Here is a 26,011-nt window from a genome sequence, read left to right as displayed (position 1 = left end):
GAGGAATCTTGGAAACTATACGATCACATGGAAAGTAAACAATATGCTCCTGATTGACCAGTGGGTGAGTGAAAAAATTAAAAAGGAAATTGAAACATTTCTTGAAACAAATGATAATGGAAACACAACTTACTGGCCGGGAGCGGTGGCTCATGTCTGTAATTCCAGCACTTTAGGAAGCTGATGTGGAATGATCATTTGAGCCCAGGAGTTTGAGACCAGTCTGGGCTCTATGGTGAGACCTTGTCTTTACAGAAAGTTAAAAAATTAGCCAGGTATGGTGGTGCCTGCTTGCAGTCCCAGCTTCTTGGGGGGCTAAGGCAGCATGATTGCTTGAACCCAGGAGGAAGAGCTGCAGTGAGCCAAGATTGTGCCAGTGTACTGCAACCTGGGCAACAAAGGGAGACGCTGTCTCAAAACAACAAGCAAAACACAACATAAGATTGGAACAGTAAAAGCAGTACTAAGAGGAAAGTTTATATAGTTATAAGTGCCTGCATCCACAAAGAAGGAACTTCACATAAATACCCTACCAGTGCATTTTAAAAAACTGGAAAAGCAAGAGCAAACCAAACCCAAAATTAGTAGAAGAAATAATAAACGTCAGAACAGAAGTAAATGAAATAGAAATGGAGAAGACAGTTTGAAAGATCAAAGAAAGAAAAAGTTTTTTGAAATCGTTAACAAAATTGATAAACCTTTAGCCAGACTAAGGGAAAAAAAAAACAGAAGACCTAAATAAATAAAATCAGAGAGGAAAAAGGAGACATTACAAGTGGTACAGATGAAATTCAAAGGATCATTAGTGGCGACTGTGAGCAACTCTATGCCAGCAAATTGCCAACTGTAGAGGAAATGGATACATTCTTAGACACATACAACCTACCAAGATTGACCTGTGAAGTTCAAAACCTGAACAGACCAATAACACACATTAATGAAATTGAAGCTTTAATAAAAAGTCTTCCAGTAAAGAAAAGCCTGGGACCCAGTGGCTTCACTACTGAATTCTACCAAACATTTAAATTATAACTAATGCAAATGATACTCAAACTATTCTGAAAAATAGAGGAGGAGGAGGGAAAACTTCCAAACTCATTTTAGGAGTCCAGTATTACTCTGATACCAAAACGAGATAAAGACACAGCAAAAAGGAAAACGATTGGCCATTATGTCTGATGACTATTGGTGGAAAAATCCTCAACAAAATACTAGTAAACTGAATTGAACTCTTCATTAAAAAGATTATTCATCACGGCTAAGTTGAATTTATCCCAGGGTTGCACGAATGGTTCAAATCAGTCAATGTTGCACATCATAACAGAATGAAGGACAAAAATCATATGATCATTTCAGTTGATGCTGAAAAGGTTGATAAAGTTCAACATTTCTTTATGATAAAAATGCTCAAAAAATTGAATGTAGAAGGTACATATGTCAGCATAATAAAAGTGATGAACAGCAGACCCATAGCTGGTACCATACTGAATATTTTCAGCAAAAACTGAAAGCTTTTTTCTAAGATTGGGAACACAAGAAGGACGCCTGCTTTCACCTCTGTTACTCAACATAGTACTGGAAGTCCTAGCTAGAGCAGTCAGAGAAGTGAGAGAAATGAAGTCCACCCAAATTCGAAATGAAGAAGTCAAAATGTCCTTGTTTGCAGATGATATAATCTTATATTTGGAAAAACTTAGATTCTACCAAAAAACTATTAGAACCGATGAACAAATACAGTAAAGTTGCAGGATACAAAATCAACATACAAAAATCAGTAGCATTTCTGCTGTTGTTTCCAACAACAAACAGTCTGAAAAAGAAAAGCATTCCCATTTACAGTAGCCACAAATAAAATTACCTACCTAGGAATTAACCAAAGAAGTAAAGGTCTCTACAATAAAAAGTATAAAACACTGATCAAAGAAATTGAAGACGACACAAAAAATGGGAAAGGTATTCTGTGTTCATGTATTGGAAGAAACAATGTTATTAAAATGTTAATATTACAAAAAGCAATGCAATTGTTAACAAAATATCAATGTCATTCTTTACATATTAGAAAAAAGCCATTTGAAATCTTATGTGGAACAATAAGAGATTCAGAATAACCATGCTATCCTGAGCCAAAAGAACGAAATTGGAGGAATCATATTATCTGACTTCAGATTATACTGTAGAGCTATAGTAACCAAACAACATGGAACTTGCATGAAAACAGACACATAGACCCATGGAACGGAATAGAGACCTCAGAAACAAATTCATATGCCTGCATTGCAATTTTTGCAATGGTGCCAAAAACATACATTGAGGAAAAGACAGTCTCTTCAATAAATGGTTCTGGAAAAACTGGATATAGATGTGCAGAAGAACGAAACTAGACCCCTATTTCTCACCATATACAAAAATCAAATCAAAATGGATTAAGACTTAAACCTAAGTGCTCAATTTTGGAACTTCCACAAGAAAACATTGGAGAAACTGTCCACTTTCATGTGGACAAAAATTTCTTAAGTAAAACCCCATAAGCACAGGAAACCAAAGCAAAAATGAACAAATTGAATCACATCAATTTAAATCCTCTTAAATCACATCCTCTGCTCAGCAAAGGATACAATCAACAAGGTGAAGAGACAACCCACGGAATTGGAGAAAATATTTGCAAACTACTTGTCTGATAAGGGATTAATAACCAGAATATATAAGGAGCTCAAATAACTCTATAGGAAGAAATCTCATGTGACTAAAAATTGGGCAGAAGATCTATATAGACATTTCCTAAAAGAAGACTTACGACTGGCAGAGAGGCATATGAAAAGTTGCACAGCATCATTGATCATCAGAGAAATGCAAATAACAACTACAATGAGATATCATCTCACCCCAGTAAAAATGGCTTTTATCCAAAAGACAGGCAGTAACGAATGCTGGTGAGCATGTGGAGAAAAGGAAACCCTCATACACTGTTGGTGGGAATGCAAATTAGTCCAACTACCATGGAGAACAGTTTGGAGGTTCCTCAAAAGACAAAAAACAGAACTCCCATATGATCTAGCAATCCCACTGCTACATATATACCCAAAGAAATATAGAGATAGCTGCACTCTTAGGTTTGTTGCATTTCTGTTCGCAATAGCCAGGATTTGGAAGCAGACTAAGTGTACATTAAAATGAATGGATAAAGAATGTGTACATAGATGCGATGGAGTACTGTTTAGTCATAAAACAGAATTAGATTCTGTAATTTCTGACAACATGAGTGGAACTGGAGGTCATTATGTTAAGTGCAATAAGCTAGACACAGAAAGACAAACTTCACATATTCTTACTTATTTGTAGGAGCTAAAAATTAAAACAATTGAATTCATGGAGATAGAGAGTAGAAGGATGGTTACTAGAGGGTGCCATGAATATTAGAGCAGTGGTGGGGGAAGTAGGGAGAGATAATGGGCACAAAAACATGTTAGAATGAATAAGACCTAGTATTTGAAAGCACAGCAGGGCAACTATAGTCAATAATAATTAAATTGTAGTAACTAAAAGCGTGTAATTGTATTTTTTTGTAACACAAAGGATAAATGCTTGAGGTGATGGACTCTCCGTTTAACATGATGCAATTGCATTCCTGTACCAAAGTATCATATATCTTATGTACCCCGTGTGTGTGTGTGTGTGTGTGTGTGTGTGTACGTATATATATATATACACATGCCTACTATGTACCCACAAAATTTAAAAAGAAAAATTAAAAAAAAGTAATAGATAATGGGCAAAACATTTGAAAAGACACTTTGTAAAAAATGTTATTATAAGATATTTTGGATTTTGATCTGGAGAAATCTTTTGAATATGTAAGACTTTTCAGTATAAAAAAGATGGATATATTTCACTATATGAATATTAAAAATAAAAGACACCTTAAAGTGAAGACAAGTTATAAACTTTGTATAAATTTTATGTATTCACAATGTATAAAATTAATAAAAAGTTGTTTTTAAGAAGTAGAGAACAACTGATTAGTACAACTAATATAAAGCAACCTGGCCTAAAAATAAAAATATTTAAAAAATATATATGTATGTATATCTCCATATATGTGTTTTGTATGTTTGTATGTGTTTATTTGAAGGTATTGGAAAGATAACGTGACTGTGAAGAAGTATGGGGCCAAGATCTCAGACAAAAGTATATACCTAAAATGATGATCCTGGTATTTGGCTCTACCTTTTCTCCACGTGTGTCTATGAATTTCTGAGGAGGTAGCTGAGAGACTGAGAGGGACAGTAGAACTGAGGACAAAATATTGTTTAGGATCTGCCCAGAAGAGCTTTTGGTTGGGAACTTGAAGGACTGCTCCCTTAAGAAAAAGGGTATAAATCATAAAATGTTCAACCTCTCCTCACAGGGATGGAAGTTTCACACCACATCTCAGTCCTTGATTGGATTAAGGTGATCTAGGATTATTTGTGCACCAAGCCTAACTCTGCTTACCAGAAGTGAAAGTAAATCTATTGAGAAGGATGTCAGTCACAACTTCACATTAAATCCGTGGTTATCCGTATACACAGCCTGGCACTCGGTTCAGCATACCCAGTGTATGAACAAATAAAACAACCTGATGGCAGAACAAGAGAATCAGCCGACAAAGGAAATGATACCTGGATAATAAACTCACCCAACACAGACTTTGTTTTTTTCTTATTAAAACATTCCAACCCAGACTTTTATATATTCAGGTCATAAAGACTAAGTTTAAAATTTTAGCAGAAAATTGAAAATTAGCAAAAGAACCTAATGGGAAATGTGTAATTGACAAATGTAACAACAGAAATTAGGAATTTTGTGTATTTAGATTTAGATAATATAAGAAAATAGAGAAAACTGCTAAGAAATAAAAGAATGGAAAATAGGAAAAGAGCATAAGAGATATAGATGATATAGTCAGAAGGTCTACTATATGTATATTATATAATTTATGTCCTTGAAGGAGGAAAATGGAGATAAGGACAGGTAATGGCTGAGAATCAAACAACAAATTCATTAACCCCTGTACTTAGGGCAGGATAAATACGTTACAGTGAAAACGATACTATAGCACATTATTTGAGAAGCCAAAGATATAATCTTAAAATCAGCCAGTGAGGAAAAAATGTAATCATTGTTAAAGAAGCCACCGTAAACGTGGCAGCTCCTTTCTCACTGGAAGCAGGTGAAACCAAAAGACAGTAGAATATGCCGAAACAAAGAAACTGCCATCCTCTAGGTTGCTGTACTCAGAAAAATAAGTAAAAGTAACACATTTCAGATTGAATGTATGCCCATCTGACACACTGAAAGTTTTTTTTGCTGGTGAAAGGATTGTAGGCTCAAATGCTAATTTGCAGATGAAGTATGGAATAAAGAACACATTAGGTAATTTTAAGCGAATATTGACTGTATACTACAAAGCACTAATAGTAAGACTTGTAGGGTGATATCTATTTGTATATTGTATATGTGGATATAAAGGGAGTTAAAATTGGAGTGAGAAAAATAATTAAAGTATTCTGAGGTTCCTTTCTAGGATTGAGTAAACGTTACGATTTATATTTGATTTTGGTAAGTCAAGTATTAGTAAAATGTGTAACTCACAAGCTAATGGGAGAATGGATAAAAGAATAAAAATCCCAAAGAAGACAAGAAAGGAGATAAGAATATTGAAGAGGCAGGACAAATAGAAGATAATAAAATTGGAGATTTAAATCCAAAAATATCTGTAATGATGTTAAAGGTAAATGGATTAAATACAATGTTTAAAATATAATCAGGTTGAATTTAACAACAACAAAACTCCACAAACTATTTTACAAAAACTGTTCCTAAAATATAGGATGCAGAAAGATGGAAAGTAAAGGCGGACAAGATATAAAGTTTGCTGACTCTATTAAAAAATATATCTATTAAAATTAGACAAAGTAGATTTTAAGGCTGAAAAGGCATTACTGAAATAGATATGTCATAATGACAAAAAGTTTTGTTCTCCATTATGTTATAGCAGCCTTTTTGTATGTCTGTAATATTATATAACTTCAAAGTATGTAAGGCAAAAATTGACAAAACCTAAAGGAATAATGGAAAAATCATATGATGGGAGATTTCAGTTCAGTTCTCAATAAATAAGAGAACAGTCATAGAAAAAATAAAACTTAGTAAAGATATGGGAGATCTGAACTACGTGATTAATAAACTCGGGACACCTTTATGTTAATGTTTCTGCTTGGAACACTTTTTCATATTTTACAGTGATACCTTAATTTAAAACTTTCCTTTAAATAGAATTTTCACATGAAAGCATGCAGTTTTGGTTTTCTATTTTGGTCTGGAGTTGAAAATCTTTCATGTATAAAACTTCAACATTAGCCAAGAAACAAATCCCTTTGTGTGTGAAATAACACCCTTGTAAATATTAACTGCATTTCACAAATACATGCATTTGAAATACTTCTCAGTGTTTGAGTCATTTGCGAACTCTATAGACTGAGACCTGGAGACTATCTAAATGAAAATCCTGAGTAGAATAGTATTCAAGGTAGGCCGAGGGGACAATTCCCCCAAATGTTACACTGTTTCAGTAGCATAATCTATAATATATAGTACAAATATACTATTTATATTACTATATTTTAATAATTATGTAAATATATAAATATATTTATATCAAATATATATGTAATATATATTTATATATATTACATATATAATTATTTATGAATATGAGTTCCCCAAAATGTTACACTATTTCAGTAATCTGTAATATATATTACAAATACCCTATATATTATATAGTTATATAATATGTATAACATATAAATATAACGTTTTTGGTAGGCCAATACATAATATATCTTATATAAATACAATATATGTATCTATAATACAAATTGTTTTAAGAATAAGTTTTATTGTGTATATTTCAGGTGTATTACATGATATGGGATACATACAGATCGTCAAAATGGTTATTATCATGAAGCAAATAAACATTTCCATCATTTCACATAGTTACCCTTTTTTGTGTGTATAGTATATAATACTAGTGTTTCATTTTGTGTTTGTTGGCATGGAATTTTTAAGGGAGAAGGAAGTGTTAAGGAAGAAGAAATTGTGGCTTAAAATTCAGTTTGGGGCCAGGTGCAGTGGCTCATGCCTGTAATCTCAGCACTTTGGGAGGCTGGGGTGGGTGGATTATGAGGTCACGAGTTCAAGACTAGCTTGGCCAATAGGGTGAAACCCTGTCTATACTAAAAATGCAAAAATTAGCTGGGTGTGGTGGCACCTCCCTGTAGTCCTAGCTGCTTAGGAGGCTGAGACAGGAGAATTGCTTGAACCTGGGAGGCAGAGGTTGCAGTGAGTTGAGATTGAGCAACTGCACTCCAGCCTGGGCAACAGAGTGACACTTCATCTCAAAAAAAAAAAAAATTAATTTGAGTTTTATATTACTGTGCTGTCAGAATTACTTAAGATGATCCTTTTAGCTGTTAACAAATGTTTGAGTGCTTGGATTCAATAGCAGTGGTAATTCTTGGAACAAATACTTACTGAGGCTAGGCACTGTGGCTCATGCCTGTAATCCCAGTATTTCAGGAAACTGAGACAGGAGGATTACTTGAGACCAGAAGCTCATGACCAGCTTGGGCAGTGTAGAAAAACCCCTGTCTCTACAAAAATTAATTAGCCAGACATGATGACACATGCTTATATTCCCAGCTACTTTGGGAAGCTTAGTCGGGAGGATTGCTTAAGTCCAGGAGTTTAAGGCTACATTGAGCTGTGATCATGCCACCACACTCCAGCCTGTAATAGAGCAAGAGTGTCTCAAAAATAAATACTTACTGTCTATTCCTTGCTGCCAAGTCTATGTTAGGTGATAGCATTACAGTGAGGATCAAACAGAGATAATTTCTTCTTTCCAGAACCTACATTCTAGTGAGTAAAGTGGGATGTGGACAGAAATTAAATAATCACATGAGTAAATGTAAGGTTGCAATATGTAAGAGACATTGGTACGTGGTTCTGTGGAGTGGTCTAATGGATCAAGTGGCCTTCTCTAAGTCTAAAGGAAGACATTAACAAGTTCAGAGGAGGTAGTATCAGCATGTGCAAAGACCGTGGCAGCAGAAAGACTGGAAAGAAAGCTTATGTAGCTGTACCACAGAGAGCTAGAGTTGGGTAATGTAGTAGGGTCTTTTTGTGAAGTAATATGGAATGACAAGAAGCTGGGTAGGTCAGTAGAGGCTGTGCAATGCTGATATTTAGGGGAACATAGAAAGGATCTGGGCTTAATCTGTAGAGCAGTAGGGAGTCACTGAAATACTTTAGTGAGGTGGATAACATTCAGATCTGCATTTTGAAAAGATTGCAGTATGGAGAATAGGTCTAAGGCCACTCGTGGATATTGGTTGATTAAATTGATCTTATTGCAGTGCTCTAGGTAATGGTACTTTTGGGCTAGAGTGGTGGAGCCAGAGATAATAGATAAGCAACGTAGGGATTGAGGAGAGAAATTTGACAGAACTGGGTGGTAGATGGGCATTACATGTGAGGTAAAGAAGGCATCAAAGTATTATAAGCTATTATAAAACTTGCTTTAGATTTAAATGAATACATTTTAAAATACATGTTTTGAAAATGTTTAAAAGTAAAGAAGTTCCTTGAATAGATAGTAAGTCATCTATATGGAGAATATTATGAGACAAAATGATTTTATTAAGTTTTAATAGCAGCAGAAAGACCTATGGTGTTATATAAAGCAGAATATGAAGTTGTTTATAGTATTTATTCATAATTAGATAAAATGATAGTAGTAAAGCATGATAATTATCATAAATGACTCTTTTTGACATATAGATACCTCAAGAACATGCTGCTAATGGTCCAGAACTCCTGAGGAAAAAACGTACAACTTCGGCTGAAAGAAATACTTGTCAGCTTTACATTCAGACTGATCATTTGTTCTTTAAATATTATGGAACACGAGAAGCTGTGATTGCCCAGGTATTTATGATTATGCACTATTTTAGTAGTACTCATATTGTTTTATAATACCTATACTTTCCTTTAAAAATTTAAATTAGTGAGTGCATTTTCTTTTTGGGAAAAAGAGTATGTATTTTCAGTTGTGATAAAATGTGTAAGACAAGTATGCTGATAACTAAAAGACCAGTTGGGATATTTTATGTGTCAAAAGAGAGGGGTAAGACAATGATTTCCTGAAGGACGTGATGACGCTGAAGCTCAGCTTTGGAAAGAGAGCTAAATTTTCATTATTGGTCTTAAAGGAGGGAAAGTTAGAGGGAAATCCTTCAAACTAGAAGTATTTAATTTTACTCTGTATTTTTATTGTATGTTGCAGTTTCTGAGTTACATTATTATTATTTGCACTTGTGTCTTCTTAACCCTCATTAAAGTATAAATATTTTGCAAGTACGCTTCAAAATGTACTTCGTGTTGAAGGTACCCAATAAGAATTTGATGAATAGGCCAGGCGCGGTGGCTCACGCCTGTAATCCTAGCACTTTGGGAGGCTGAGGCGGGTGGATCACGAGGTCGAGAGATCGAGACCATCCTGGTCAACATGGTGAAACCCCGTCTCTACTAAAAATACAAAAAAATTAGCTGGGCATGGTGGCGCGTGCCTGTAATCCCAGCTACTCAGGAGGCTGAGGCGGGAGAATTGCCTGAACCCAGGAGGCGGAGGTTGTGGTGATCCGAGATCGCGCCATTGCACTCCAGCCTGGGTAACAAGAGTGAAACTCTGTCTCAAAAAAAATAAAAAATAAAAAAAGAATTTGATGAATAAATTTTTGACTCAGGGGATTTGAAGTGGAGAAGATGGAGTTACCACTAATATGAAGGATTCATTTTGGTGGTGGGGATGAACTTATTTTTAAACATGTATAAAAGCCAGGTAATCCTTCCCTTAGGATTTGGAAAATGTGTAACTAGAGCTTGAGGGCAGGGTAGCCTTGAGAGATTGAATATGGAAAGAATGAACTCAAAAGCGAAGAAATTGGAGCTATCTGTATTTGGTGAATAGGATGAGGAAGAGAAGCTAGTGAGGAAAAACGTGATAGTTAAAGAGGTAGCAAATTATATAGGACTAACCAAGGAACAAATAAATTTCAAGACAAAATAGCATGCATTTATAATGAGCCCCATAGGCACAGTTAGGATTTCATTAGCAGTGTTTGACAGCCTGGGCTACCTTCGAAATGAATATTGTTAATGCTTTTACTTGACCATCTTGTTTTATGTTTTTACAGTTTCCTTGAAAATAGTTTTGAGAGTATACATATATGTTTTTACATAAATGGTAGCAAGAGTGCTTTTTGTAAATGAAGTTGAGAAGATTGTCTATAGAGTGGTTTACAAGCTAGAGAGTTTAGCTGGGGGTCAGCTTGGTGAACGGATGCTTTTGGGTTTATCATCATTTATCTCCTTGGAGAATTTAGCAAAATCTGAATGTATATTTATTATATTTGTTTTATCTTCCTCCGTTCCTCCCCTACTAAAATAAGCCTCTGTAAATTTATAGGGACCTTCTGTGTTTTGTTTGCCACTATATCCCCAGCACCTAAAACAGTGTCTAGAATATAGAAAATGGTCAGCAAAGCTTACAGAATGTGTACTAGTGCAACAATAGAGAGATTAAAGTCAGGGAATGACTGAGTGTCCTGAACTGTCAGGGAAGTTCTTATAGAAAATGTTTGAGTTGAGTCTGAAGGATACATAGAGAAGGATACTCTAGGCGTAGGAAATAAGTGAAAACGAATGAACGTGTGACATTGTAGGACTGGAATGAAAAAACAAAATTTTTATGTGACTGAAACAAGAATTTCTGTTTGGGCTGGGTGAGGTGGCTCATTCCTGTAATGCCAGCACTGTGGGAGGCCAAGGTCAGTGGATCACTTGAGGTTAGGAGTTCAAGACCAGCTTGGTCAATATAGTGAAACCCTGTCTCACTATGAGACAGGGTTTTATACTTTTATATTTTCTCACTGAAAATATAAAAATTAGCTGGGCATGGTGGTGGGCACCTGTAATCCCAGCAACGTGGGAGACTGAGGGAGGAGAATCACTTGAACCCAGGAGACAGAGGTTACAGGGAGCTGAAATTGCTCCACTGCACTGCAGCCTGGGCAACAGATCAAGACTCTGTCTCAAAAAAAAAAAAAAAAAAAAAAAAAAAGCGTGTTGTTGGCCAGAGGAGTCTGGAAAAGAAAGTAGAATCAGCCAGGCTCAGGCCTATGATCTTAGCACTTTGGGAGGCTGAGGTGGGTGGATCACCTGAGGTCAGGAGTTTGAGACCAGCCTGGCAAAAATGGTAAAACCTCATCTCTAAATTAAAAAAAAGAAAAGAAAAAAAAGAAAATAGAATCTCCCCTCTCAGTGCAGCTCACTAATCTTTTTCATTTTTCTGTCCAGTATGTAATGTTGACATTTTAGAATTTGAGTGTGGCCTGATATGAATAATTACTGATTTTGGAAATAGAAATTTATAATCTTTTTCATATTTCAACATTGCCTCTAAAATGTTCTTTTTTCTTAAATCATAGATATCCAGTCATGTTAAAGCGATTGATACAATTTACCAGACCACAGACTTCTCCGGAATTCGCAACATCAGTTTCATGGTGAAACGCATAAGAGTAAGGAACTTAAATAGTTAAAAACACTTAAAAAGTGAAAATCAGAACCATGTTTACAAAAAAAATGCTTACTTTTAATTTTATCTTCATGAATTAAATAGTTTAAATTGTATCTATTAATGCAGTTTTTTACTGTTGGCATTTACACACACACACACACACACACACACAGAGATACTTGGGTTTATGACTTAAGAATTAAATATATAAGGCCTTAATCTGGACTATAATAGAGGAAAAGTGTGTTTTTCATCTATGTGAGTAACATACTGTTAAGCAATCCCTGGTCTTTCAATAACTATGCATGTAGTACTTGACTTGTTTCCCCCGACGTTATCCCTCAGTTTCCTAAAATTTACCTTGTGCAGTATTTTTCAGTGTGTGTCCCATTTGGTGTCCCAGGGGAGAAAAAGGATAAATGCAGTGTTTAAATAAAATTGGAAGTTGGAAAAACAGTTAGTACTATAATCATATTGAAAATTCAAACCTCACAGTAACATATATCAAGTTTTGAGAAGTTTTTCAGGAAAGAAACCCAATTTTTCTAAATTCTTGACCATGAAACTTTTTTATTTTTTATATGTTAACATCAACAAAACCCAGAATACTTAAGGCATTTTGAGAAATGCTGGTCCAGAGCCATATGGTCACTTATTATTAGTTTTAATTTTATAAATTACAGGTAAATAAGTAAATATTAAATTACTGACAAGTTTAGGCTATTTATTTATTTATTTTTATTATTTTTGAGACAGAGTCTTGCTCTGTTGCCAGGCGCCAGGCTGGAGTGCAGTGGCACAGTCTCAGCTCACTGCAGCCTCTGCCTCCTGGGTTCAAGCAATTCTCTTGCCTCAGCCTCCCGAGTAGCTGGGACTACAGGCGCACGCCACCACACCCAGCTAGTTTTTATATTTTTAGTAGAGACGGGGTTTCACCATGTTGGCCAGGATGGTCTCAATCTCTTGACCTGGTGATCCACCCACCTTGGCCTCCCAAATTGCTGGGATTACAGGCTTGAGCCACCACGCCTGGCCCAAATTTAGGCTATTTAAAAAAAATTTTTTCTGAATATTCTAAATATATATGTATAGGTTTTTAAGAAACAGTGTTTATATACTAAACAACCAAACTTTAAAAAATTATCCTTTCACAAAAGTATTTGCCACAGGGTTCCTTAGTATTTATGCTCTCCTATTTTTCTTCAAATATGGTTAGATAAAAATGTCTACACTAGAAAATTTTAGTATATACATTCAGTCACATAACTGTAGGTAGTCCTTAAATTTAGAAATAGTATGATTAAATCTTAAATTGGATTTTCTTAAAGTGAAATATGATTTGTTAATTTACAGTATAAGAAGTGTTCATAATTAATTGCTTTCATGTATTCTGAGAGCAATATAAATCCTAAAATGAGCAAGTAACAGTGATAAGAGGTGTAAGTGTGGCTGTTTAGTAGGCAGAGCAATAAAATGCAAGTAATGAAAAGTGGAGAACACCTGAACACCTCCCGAATAGCTGGGACTACAGGCGTGCACCACCATGCCCAGCTAATTTTTGTATTTTTAGTAGAGTCGGGGTTTCACCTTGTTGACCAGGATGGTCTCGATCTCTTGACCTTGTGATCCACCCGCCTCGGCCTCCCAAAGTGCTGGGATTATAGGCGTGAGCCACTGCGCCTGGCGAAAATTTCATTTTTATACTTAGTGGGAGAAAGCCATCGACAGCTTGTCTTCAAGCATGGACTACGTATAACATACAGTGTGCTTGCTTTTGAATTTTTTTGTTGTTAAATGGCCATAATTGATTGTTTTTGGTTAATTGTTAATGGATAAAGCAGATATTTTGAAATCTGTTGATGGTGGTTTTGCCTTCCTAGTTCTTAGCCTCTTGGTTTTACTGGAGAGTAGGGATCATAAAGAGACCTATAGTTCTTGTTGTATCAACCATTATATCATCCCCTTACTGACAACATTTTCCGTTAGACTGAGGTTTGCATTCCAATAAAATCATTTACTTTCGTATTGTAATTTCTTGGTTTACCTGGAGAAAGCCAAATTGTTCTAGGACTTCAGAGGAGACACACAGGTCTCTGAAAGGATGCAGGGGCTAATAAATAGAAACTTTTGTTTAATAGAAGTCCGGTATTAGAACAGCTTATTCACATTCTAAAGGAGGAACCTGTAGTAGGAGTATAGTAGCTGAGTATCAAAAGAAACATTCTGGAAGAACTCAGCTTGAAATAGTAAAAGAAGTGAGTTTAAATTGGAAAGCGAAATTCTTGCCCACGTTCAGGAAAAGAAAATAAGCTTGCAGCTAGTTTGGCTTGGCTCATGTGACTCTCTAGGCAAGGAAAACCAGGAAAAGGCTTTGCCTGCTCAACTGACAATGTTGGGTTTGATATCTATTTATCATTATTATTTTTCCAGGGATGTCGGCAAAGGGGATTTTAAAAAATTATTATTATTTTTGATATCTATTTTAAGTCTGATAATTTGCTGAAATAATAGGGTTTTGTATCCTTATAAGTATCACCATATGTAGGAGATTAAGACTAAAGGACGCTTGTTCAGATGATTAAATTTGAGAAACTGTACTTCCTTTACTAGAGGTTTTAAAAGCAAAACTTGTTTTTTTTCTTCCCAGGTGTTCTCTGTTCAGGAATCTGGTGAATACTTGCTCAGAAATTTAACATCTTCAATTTTAATTTCCCAACCTTACCTTTCTCTTTTCTTTTATTGGTTGTTATTGTTTTGCTTTCTGTGGTTAGCTCAGGGATGTGGGCAGTGGGAACAACCTTAGAAGCCTTAATGCAGGCCTCATTTCCGTGGGACCCTGAGCATATTGTCCAGGTGTATGGAGAAGGTGAGCAGAGACTTACACTAAGGTTCTGCTAACATTAATTACTTACTAAATTGTTGTTTTGGATTTTAGATCAATACAACTGCTGATGAAAAGGACCCTACAAATCCTTTCCGTTTCCCAAATATTGGTGTGGAGAAGTTTCTGGAATTGAATTCTGAGCAGAATCATGATGACTACTGTTTGGCTTACGTCTTCACAGACCGAGATTTTGATGATGGCGTACTTGGTCTGGCTTGGGTTGGAGCACCTTCAGGTAGTTTATCATATTAAATATGCCTTAACTTACTACTTGAAACAAAGAGGAGTTTTCAGGAAATATTGAATTTTCAGAGTATAGGAGAAAGTAAAGCCTGTATAATATCTTAATTTACACTACTTGAGTTAGGCAAGATTCATAAGCATAAAGTAAAAGGCACAAGAGATGAAGGAGATTTTTATTTTGAAATGTGTCAAGGGAAATATCCTGAAATTTGAGCCATTTGAATAGACCAAATGAAATAAATAATTTTATGGCAAAAAGTGGTAATTCTGAAACCCAAAGGGAAATTCATTTTTCATAAAAGTTAATAAATGTTACTTATTAACTTTTTTTTTTCCAAAATAGGGTACATAGAATCAAAAGGGGAAGACTATGTCTTGCCTTCTCTCTGTAGTGAGATAAAGAACAGAGAAATCATCCAGAACAGCAGGCAGAAAGAAAAGAAAGCCTGTCTTTATTATTTAATTTCTAGCCTTTATTTTAATAAAAGAGAAGCACTGACTGAAAGAGGTGTAGGCAGGAATCCCCTGGTACCCACAGTTCCACTGACATCATCACCTGGGTTCATACTCTGCCAAGTCTCTGCCTTAGCCATCTGAAAGCTACTGAACTTCCTATTACCGTGGGGGTGGGGTGGCGTGGAGGATCTGTGATTTACTGTGTAAGTTCAGTTGCCTAGTTTAGAAATCCAAATTTATTAATTGATAGACGAGTGGAAAGGACCCCAGGCTCTTTGAATATAAATTGTGCCAAGTAGAGTTTAGTCAGTAGTATGTTGTCTTCTGAGCTACATACAAGTTCTCCCTCTGATACTTCATTTCTATCTTTTCTTTTAAAAAAAAACTTCTGCTTTAATCCAGAGTAAGAGAAGCTTTTGTATATCTGTTCTTACTAGTTTAATCTTCGATTTGTTTTATATATTTTAATATCTTAGTACTATATTTTCCTTTATATTTCTTTCTCCTTTTTTAAAAGTCATTATTTTAAGTCAATATTTTTTATAATTTCCATGGCTTCTTTTGTTTTTCTTCTATGTTTGAAAGTGTACTCAATTTCACGATGTCAGTAAAGTACAACTTTATGTCATGGACTGCGTATTATAGTGCAGTAGTTTTTGATACTTGTCTTTTATGATAGTCTTTTTTTCTTTTTACTTGGATTGGTCAGCAGATTGTACAGCTCACTCTTTCCTATGATAGTTCATGTTTGAAACTTTCATACTCTGAAATCTTTTTGCCTCTGCAATGGTTGGAGGATTTTATCACAAAGTTTGTGATTTATTCTCCCTATCCATTAGTAAGTATTATTAAAAACTCTGTCTCGTTTGATTTTTATTTGTATATTATCCATTAATATAGTAGTTCTGAAGTCTGAAATAAATAAGTGGTTCTCAAAGTATGGCCCATGGACTAGTACATCAGCACCACCTCAGAACTTCTTAGAAATATAAGTTGGTAGGCCCTACCCAGGTCTCTTGAATCAGAAGCTCTAGGTGTGGGGCCCAGCAGTCTTTCACATTAATATTTTTGTCTTTAAAGCTTGTTCACAAAATGCCTCCTGGGTAATGGAGTATATGATCTTAAACTTAAAAACTTCCTGCCATTTTGCATTTTCGGTTTCACACTATTGTACTTAAGGATGTAATGGTTCTGCAGAAATTTGGTAAAATTCTTCCTAAATCTTCAGATATTGTCATGTCTCTAGATTCAGGTACTCGATTTTTTACAAATAGGCTTTAATATTTAAAACAGTTTTAGATTTACAAAAAATTGAACAGATTAGGTATTCTCCAATCTCCATCCTCTCTCCCCTGATAATTTTGAGGAGTACTGGTCAGGTATATTTTAGAATGCTCCTCTGTTTGGAATCTGTCTGATGTTTTCCTCATGATTAACCTATAGTTATGGGTTTTTGGGGACACTAAGTGTTTATGTCTCATTGTTTGTGATATTTGAATCACCATTTGTGATGCTGCTCTTTTTTCTTGAGGTGGGCAGAGTTCTGAATTGAACATGGTGGGACATGTTACTTGTATTTTCATTATTAGGTTCTTTGTAAAGGTGAAACAAGATTCTTTCTGTGTATTTCATGAGCAAAACTACAGTATTTGGCAACCAAAATAGCAAAGTAAGACTACTGTTGGCAACGTTCGATCCCCATTTTTTTCTCCCTCTGCTCTGTTTTTTTTTTTTTCTTTTATATGATTATATCTCTTCTTTATTTCAGACATTAGATGTTCTCTTCCATTACTCTATGTTAAACCCCCAACTTCAGCTCTTGGAAACCATCTCCTAAGAGCTAGTGGGGAAGGGCTAAGCAGAAACAGAAGAATAGAGTCCAGAGTTGGAAAGAAAAGGGATCTTTTTTTCCTTGGCCCAGCTTTTTTAGTGTAGGTTACCTCCCTTGAAGTAAAACTACCAGCTTTCTTCTTCACTTGTCTTTGCCTTTACTACTAGCTGAACTGAGTTTCAGAAAAAACAACAAATGTTATATATTTAGTCTTGATTATTTCAGTACTCTTAGGAGGTGTAGGTATCATTGTCTCCCTTCTACAAATGAGGAAACTTGTGTTCAGAAACTGTTAACAACCTGATATCACACAGCTAGAGGTGGAACAGGATCTAGTATCTGGACCTTTTGAGTCCAGATTTAGTTCATTTGGTAATTATATTACTAGGTATTATATATATATATATATGTGTGTGTGTGTGTGTGTGTAAATATATATACACACACACACACACACACACACACACACACACACAAACACACATCCTAGCCTTTTCCCAGATGTTTCAAATAAGAAACTGAAATGTATTCTGCTTCTTAGTAGAGGTTATATAGTGGTGGAATTGGTTTTCTTTCTTGAGAGAGAAGAGTTATAAAATCATACTAAGCTGTAATCTTTTGATACAATTTTGAGAATTGTCATGGCATAATAGGAAGAGCAATGGATTGAGAGCTGGGAGAAAGGGTTCTTGTCTGTTCTCTGTAAATTCAGGAAAATCATTTTGCTTCTGGTTGTTTATTTTTCATTGTAGTTCTGTCTTTGCTCTTCCTTTCAGACTTCCTGTTTCTACCTGTAGGTCTTATCAGTTAACTGAATGAACATAGTCTCAGTTCAGCCTGGTCATTGATAAGGCTGCCTTTGGAATTCATCTTTGTAGTTAGTCCTGAAACCTTCAGTACTCCTCTATTTGTGAAGAACATTTTTTGAGACATTTCATTTAGTAGAAATAGACCCTTTTGTTTTTTTTTTAGATTAGATGTTTTAGTTTGATATTACATAATAAAATTTGAGAGCATGCAGAGCTTAACACAGGGTTCTCAGGATAACCCACAGCTCATTGAGTTCTTAACTCACAGTTTAAAAGTATAATATGAAATGCTGGGAGAATTACATCATTAGAATATTGCAATAGGACACTTGCTATTGGCATTTTGTGCTTGTTTGGACCCTTGGATCTTTAACATCTTTGACCCCTACCCATTACATGAGTAGTGCCCTCCAGACTTGAAAGCCAAATGCCTACCCTCTCACATTTCCTTGCAACACTTCTGGGAGTAGTACTGTGGTCTGGTCCAGAATTACTGCTCATTATTAATATTGTATGATCAGCATGATTGATGATCATACTATTGATTTTTGGCCTCCTCACATCAAAACTGTATTTATGGAATCTGTTAAGATGTTATATTACTCTTGTATTTTTTTCTAAAACATTTTTGGGGTGGAGTGGGGGAGGGAGGGGTGGGTCTGTTTTGAAGTTTAGGACAGCTACTCTGATTTTAGCTCTCAAACTATCCCGTAGATAGAAAGTTGCCATTGTGTTCGTTGGCTCATTGATCAGCAATTGCTTTTGACCGGAATTTAAAACATTTCACTCCTCTCATTGTTATTTATAACTTAAATTTGTCAATGATGAATATCTGTGTAATAAAATCTTAAATTTAAAATACATGGTAGTTGAGTTTGAGTTAATGGTTTAGGTGAGGGTATATATGATATCTGAGTTTTCTGGCATATCAAAACTAGTTGCAGTATTTAAAAAATTAAACTGTAACTTATAGAATTAAAAGTAATATTTTATTTCTTCCTGTATAATCAGGTTTCTCGAACATATGCTATTAGTCTGTAATAAATATGAAACCTTTTTTTTTCTGAGACAGAGTCTCCATCTATTGCCCAGGCTGGAGTGCAGTGGCATGATCTTCACTTACTGCAACCTCTGCCTCCCAGGTTCAAGTGATTCCCCTGCCCCAGCCTCCTAAGTAGCTGGGATTACAGGCATGCACCACCTCACCTGGTTAATTTTTGTATTTTTAGTAGAGACAGGGTTTCAACGTGTTGGCCATGCTGGTTTCCACCTCCTGATCTCAGGTGATCTGCTTGCCTTGGCCTCCCAATGTGTTGGGATTACAGGCGTGAGACGCTGGCCAGCCATACTTCCATATAGGCAATAATCATAAAGCCCAAAAGCAGTTGTTTAATAAGTTAAGCAATATATAAATTACAAAGATTATATTTCAGAAGAGTAGATTCAAATTTATGTATACTCTTCTCTTAAATTAGCCAGACCCTAAAAGTACAGAAAAATTTATATTATCAGAGATTTTAAAATATGCCTATTTACTTTTTTTTTTTTTAACTGATAATGATTTGAAGTGTGGAGTCTTCTATGCTTAATTCAAGTTTGACAGTACTGCATTGGACCAATTTGCACATGACAAATCTTCACTAAGGCAGGGTATTAATTTACTGTTTGTTTAAAACTATTCTGTGTGTACAGTAATTATTATATGTAAAATACTTATTTCTATCTTTTCTGGTTTCTGGCAATAATGATGTGATCCTCAGGACTTAGCTCCAAAAGTAGAACTGGCTTAAGAAAATAGATGAAATATTCACAGATTATTTGATATTTTCTCTCTATTCAGTTGTCAATGTAGAAAAGGTAGTTAATTTTGAATATCATAAAGGTTCTCAAGCCCTTAATGGGTTAAATTTGCATGTGACTCAGTCTTTTAGTTTACTTTTCTTTGAAGTGCATTATTCATTTCAGCTTTCTGAATTATGTAGTAACAGGAATTCAAATTTGTGTTTTGTTGCCATGTATTTTCTTGTATTTAATGGGAGCAAGGCAGCAGTCATAGTATCATGCTGTTCTTCCAGATCTGTTTTGAATTGCTTTTTATTATATGCTTTATTGGGGACTCTAAATATTAGGCTTGTTTTTGAAGCGGGGAGAGTGGGAAGGGGAGGAGAAGCAAATTAGACTTTTTTTTAATGGTTTAGTAACTTTGTTGTAACTTAGGTATAGAAAGCTAATTTGAGCAGTTACCATAATAAAAATTGATTGTATTTCTTTTAAAAATCAAATAGGGAAAACTTTAAGTATGAACATAAACTAAATAACTTCTCACTGAAAGTCTTAGAATAAAGTTAATTGAAAGAAAGCATGATTTTATCAGTGTAGTGTGTATAATATAAAGGCATGAATAGACCAGGTGGTTTCTGATTTTCCTGTTGTTCTTTTTCTGATTTCTTCTAATTGATTTTAACTGTGAAAGCACTGTCATTTTGCTATTAAATTCTAAAGTTCCTGTTCATGAACAGATGAACTACAAAATGATAAAAATATTTAATATAAGTAGAAATATGGTTTCTCTTTTAAAATTTGATAGTGTCCTAAAGACATATTGGAATAATCATAATTCAGTTTTTAAATTTGTTTTGGAATTTTCAAGCCTGTGGAAAGTTACAGGAATAGTACAGTGAATTCTTTTTTTTTGTTTGTTTCAGACACAGTCTTACTGTGTTGCCCAGGCTGGAGTGCAGTGGCACAATCTCAGCTCACTGCAGCTTCCGCCTCCTGGGTGCAGGCATTCTCCTGCCTGAGTAGCTGGGATTACAGGCATACACCACCACGCCCGGCTAATTTTTGTATTTTTAGTAGAGATGAGGTTTCAGTATGTTGTCCGGGCTGGTCTCAAACTCCTGACCTCAAGTGATCCACTTGTCTCGGCCTCCCAAAGTGCTGGGTTTACAGGTGTGAGCTACTGCGCTCAGCAGTGGTGAATTCTTGATAGATTAATTATTAACCTTTTGCCACATATGCTTTCTATCTCTTTCTTCCTTTGCACCCACCTTCTCTCCTTCCTCCTTTCCTCCACCCCCTCTTTTTTTTTTTTTAAGTCTTCTTGACATAATTATTTTCTTCTTTTCAAATACGTTGTATGTTACGTCTCAGGACAGGGAATCATGTACTCATGTGCATCACTGCTTTTTGCAGAGCTGACTGTCTCAGAATCTTCTTGAGGATATTTTGTGCAACTTCCATTTAACTTAAGTCGTAAGATTTCTTTTTAAAAGATGAAAGTGTACACTTTGGCTCTGTAAATATTGATATATTCAAATTGAAAGGAAATGTAAATATTTGTTTTCTTTAATTAATGGGAAGAAAGATGTGGGGACATTTTGATTACGAAGAACATTTTGTGAAGGCTGTGTAGTCAGTCCTGGGAGTTTCTTTATGAGGGTCATTAAAACTTTTATTTGAAGTGACTTTTTAGTTTTGGGCCAAAGAAACTTTTGAGTATTTCATATGTTTGAGTAACAGTTATATTTTAGATTGAAAATATAAACTGTTTTCATTTAATACAGCATATATTACCTTTTTAGGGGGTAAGGGAAAATAGATACTAATTGAGCCATTTTTTTTGTTCTGAATTAGGAAGCTCTGGAGGAATATGTGAAAAAAGTAAACTCTATTCAGATGGTAAGAAGAAGTCCTTAAACACTGGAATTATTACTGTTCAGAACTATGGGTCTCATGTACCTCCCAAAGTCTCTCACATTACTTTTGCTCATGAAGTTGGACATAACTTTGGATCCCCAGTAAGTATTGTCTAATTATTAGCTTAAAAAATATTTATTAATCTAACTGTTATGTTGATTGATTCATTTTAAATTTACAGTGAAAACGAATGTACTTACGAGTGTTTAGTTTTTATGTCAGAACACAATCATGTATTTGACCATAATGGGGGAGGAAGATAGAACATTTGTGATTAAAATAAGAAAAGTAAGCGTAACAATGCCAAAATTCAGTGAAGGCAAGGAATTTCATCTGGCTTATTCAGACAAAATAATATCTGTATCTCCTGGCCCTAGAACAATGCCTAATACATAATGTACTCAATATCTTTTGAATGAGAATCATTATTCATTGTTTAAAAGTATATTTTGACTGTTCAGCAAATTGTGAGAAATTCTTTGTTTTGTTTCTGTTAAAGCGTTTTTGGGGAATTAGATTAATATTTTAAAATCTTTTCTCTACTGTGGAATGAGATTAATATTTTAAAATCTTTCATTATGAAAAAATTCTAACATACACAGAAATAGAGCAGATAGTGCAACAAAGCGTTATAAGCCCATGATTCAGAACAGGGATTAGCAAAATATTTTAGGCTTCAGGGCAGTATCTGGTTTTGTTGTATAGTCTGTTGTTTTTACAGTTTGTTAGGAAAAGCCATTCTTAGTTAAGCCATATAATAACAGGCTGCTGGCTCCTTTGTCAACCCCTAATTGAGAGCCAGTAATTGTGACAAGTTCGCCATATCATCTGTCTCTATTTCTTTCTTTTTCTTTGCTAAGGTATTTAAAGCAAATTTATTTATTCTTACATATTTTAGTACACATTCCTGAGAAACATAGACATTTTCTTATGTAATAACCACAATGTGGTTATTACAACTAACAAAATTAACAGCAATCTTTGATATTATCTAATACGCAATCCATTATATTGATCTTTTAAGTGACCTAAAATATAAGTGCAACATACAAATATGAAATACTGAATGATATTCTGTCTTTGTGATTTTGGTAGAGCTTATTAAAGATAACATTTTGGAAATTTGCACTTGAAAACTGTATGTAAATTCACTTTACTTTTACCTTGTTACTTGCAAAAATGTAAATTTTTATGATTTTAAAAATAAGTTGTATGCTTGTAGCTTAAAATCCCAAATGCACTTCTCTCCTTTTCCCATGTTTGTAAAATGTGCCATCTCACTAAGTTGCCAGTCTTTCTTCTAAGTCCCAATCAGAAATTGATAGATGATTATTAATGTTCCTGGATAAGGTATTTAAAATGTGCCAAATCTCTAAACTCTTGATTGCTTTTGTGATGTGTTCTTAAAAGAATACTTGGAATTTTAGAGATGAGCAGAGAATTATTGTTCAAAGTTGATTTGCATTTTCAAGAGCTGGAAAGTGTCCTCTCTTTCTAGTTCCCCTGGTTCCAGGCCTTACTGGGGGAATTTTAGACCCTTCCAGCTACTTCGCTGGCTCATAGTCCCAGGTCTCTTATTTTAATGTGCTTATATATCACCTGAGGTTCTTAAAACACAGATTCTTTTCTAGTAGGTCTTTGATGGGGCCTGAGTTTCTGTATTTCTTGGTGCTCATCTGTGAACCACATTTGAAGTAGGGAATCTAGATCATTCTCTTCTCACTTCTTGTCTAATGTGTTTCCTACCTAGCTGCAGTGAGGTGTTTTTATTACATTAATGTTGTGTTACTGCTTGTTATTTAATTCCCATTCTTTGCCTACTACGCTCAATTATACCTCATTCTTTTGTACATGTTGTTAATTGTGCCATCTGTACTCACGGTAAATGTTTGTCTTCATCTGTTTTGTGTTGTTATAAGGAAATATCTGAGGTTGGGTAATTTATAAAGAAAAGAGGTTTATTTGACGTATGATTCAGTAGGCTGTACAAAAAGCATGATGCTAGCATCTGCTCAGCTTCTGGTAAGGGCCTCAGGCTGCTTCCACTCACAATAGAGGGCAACGGGAGCTGGCGTGTACAGAGATCACTTGAGAGAGTGGGGGTGGTGGGAGTGTGAGATAGGGGAGAGAGGATGTACTAGGCTCTTAAGAGCCAGCTCTTTCAGGAATTGAGAGAGTGAGAATGCACTCACCCACCCACTTCCAACCCTCCAGGGAGCGCATTAATCTGTTCATCAGCGATCTGCTCTCATGACCCAGACCTCTCTTGTTAGGCCCCACCAACATCATTGGGATCAAATTTTGGGGGGGCAAACATCCCAATTATAGCAATGCTTAATAAATATTTGTTGAATAATTTAATAGTAAGAACAGCCAGAATCATAAACACCTGAACCGGTCTCCCTTGACATCTTTATCTGAAATCTGTTTCTCTCTTACACATTTATACTATGTCAGTGTTACTTTTTCTGAGTGGTTCACATTATTTCTTATATTGATTTATCCTATCTGAAATATTTATTGTGTATTAATTATAAACTACTTTATAAACTTTGTTGTAGGAAGTTGTAATCATAAATAATAGAAGGTTCCTCTCTCTCAGTGTGAAAATTCTAATATATAGCTACTCTCACCAGATTTCATCTATGTGTAAATATATTTCTAATAATGCCACTTCTGCTTACAAATGTACTTCTACCTGCTAATATTGCTGATACAATTTCCTTATCTTAGCATTTAGGGGGTTTGATAAATTGGTGTTTAAGTATATTTCTAGTGTTATCTCCCCTCATTTGTCAAATTAAGTAATTCACAGACCTTTAAAGCTTTCTTCTGCTAGGAAGTCAGTTCCTTCCCATGTCTGCCTGTTGAGATCTCGATCCATGTTGTTATATGATGTAAACAAATATGGCCATTAATAAAAATTAAGAAAATATAACCATTGTAGTTTTATTTGTAATACCAAAATGGCCTAAATGGCATTTAGCAGCCTAAATGGCCCTGCAATGTGAAAATACCATGGAATGCTCTGCAGTCATTTAAACATGAAGTTTCACAGTACTCATTTTATACTGTTAAGCTGAAAGAAAGGTGTATATAACTGTACACGTGGAGACTGGCTGCAGTGACTGACACCTGTAATCCCAGCACTTTGGGAGGCCGAGGAGGGCAGATTGCTTGGGCCCAGGAGTTTGAGACCAGCCTGGGTAATGTGGCAAAACCCCATGTTTACCAAAAATACACACAGATTAGCTGGGTGTGGTGGCCTGCACCTGTAGTTGAGGTGGGAGAAGATGACTTAAACCTGGAAGGCCGAGGTTACTGTGAACCAGGATTGCGGCACTGCACTCCAGCCTGGGCGACAGAGCAAGACTCCATCTCACAAAATATATATATAAGCGTACACATGGTATAGTCCAGATTTTATATTAAAATACGATATAGCTAGATATGTCAGATAGGAGATATATCAAAAATTTAATAATAGTTATGCATGGTAGATTGTGATTGAATTTTCCTTTATGCATTTTTTATTTTTTTAATTTTCTTTCTTATGGTTAGAAAAGATTTGCTGTTTTCTTATCTAACAGAATATAGTTTCTTTGTGAAACCCTTCTCCTGATTTGAACTCTCAATACTTGTGTGTGTCTGGTCAAGATGGCCTCTAGGTTGTTCTTTATGTTTTGCTTATTCATGTGCTTGTTTTATTCCTTATCTGAGGATGGCAAATAGCTGTCATGTTTGCTTACAAGCTGTTCCCCCTTCCATTCCTGCTAATGATGATCTATTATAATATCCCCTGGCCTAGTAAAATAATATTTGATTAGCAATGTCTGTAATGGATTTATGCAGCAGCAAGTCAGACTAGGTAGATACGTCAAAATTTGCTCTCATTTAAAAATAGAATGTAAGTGCCTTGAAGGCTAGGGATAATACTTTTCTCATGTTTATATGTTTATATTTTAGTGCCTCCTTGTATAACACTGGATATTCATTAATATTTATTGAATTGAAAAGTCACAAGATATTCTGTGATGACATCAAAAGTTATACAGAACTGGGATTTTTTTTTCTTTCCTTTCTCAAGTTCTAATACTGAGAATAATTCTAGTGCTACAACTTTTCCAGAAACTGAATTGAATTTTGTAGGATGAAAACATAAAGCAAGATAACATTGGAGAATAGTACAGAGTTGTTAAATGCTGAATCTAGATTCAGGAGAAAGGCAAGAGGTATCAGGAAGAATAAAGGTGATGATAGAGAACATATTTTTTAATTTAACAGTTGCCTCAGAATAGGGAGTAGAAAATGAAAGCAACTTAGTTGGGCTCTAGGAAAAAACAGAACTCCTTTGGGCAGTCTTTTTCTTTCTTGGGAGTGGGATTGTTGGGTATTTAAAGCAA

General features: G+C 35.1%; 1 protein-coding gene across 5 annotated transcripts in view; it reads left to right on the top strand.

Moving 5' to 3' along the window:
* The window catches only part of ADAM10 (ADAM metallopeptidase domain 10), a 155,414-nt gene that overhangs the window by 99,555 nt on the left and 29,848 nt on the right, over nucleotides 1-26,011 (top strand). For all 5 annotated transcript variants that reach the window (XM_078333252.1, XM_035258711.3, XM_078333254.1 and 2 more), the window contains 4 exons: nucleotides 8,887-9,033; nucleotides 11,595-11,687; nucleotides 14,622-14,805; nucleotides 21,546-21,709. In XM_078333252.1, coding sequence (XP_078189378.1) covers nucleotides 8,887-9,033; nucleotides 11,595-11,687; nucleotides 14,622-14,805; nucleotides 21,546-21,709 — 588 coding nt within the window. The remainder of the gene's footprint in view (nucleotides 1-8,886; nucleotides 9,034-11,594; nucleotides 11,688-14,621; nucleotides 14,806-21,545; nucleotides 21,710-26,011) is intronic.

The sequence above is a fragment of the Callithrix jacchus genome, chromosome 8 (genome assembly GCF_049354715.1).
Source record: "Callithrix jacchus isolate 240 chromosome 8, calJac240_pri, whole genome shotgun sequence".
NCBI lineage: Eukaryota > Metazoa > Chordata > Mammalia > Primates > Cebidae > Callithrix > Callithrix jacchus.
Note: the sequence above shows the minus strand (reverse complement) of the source record. Positions and strands in the feature narration are given on the sequence as shown.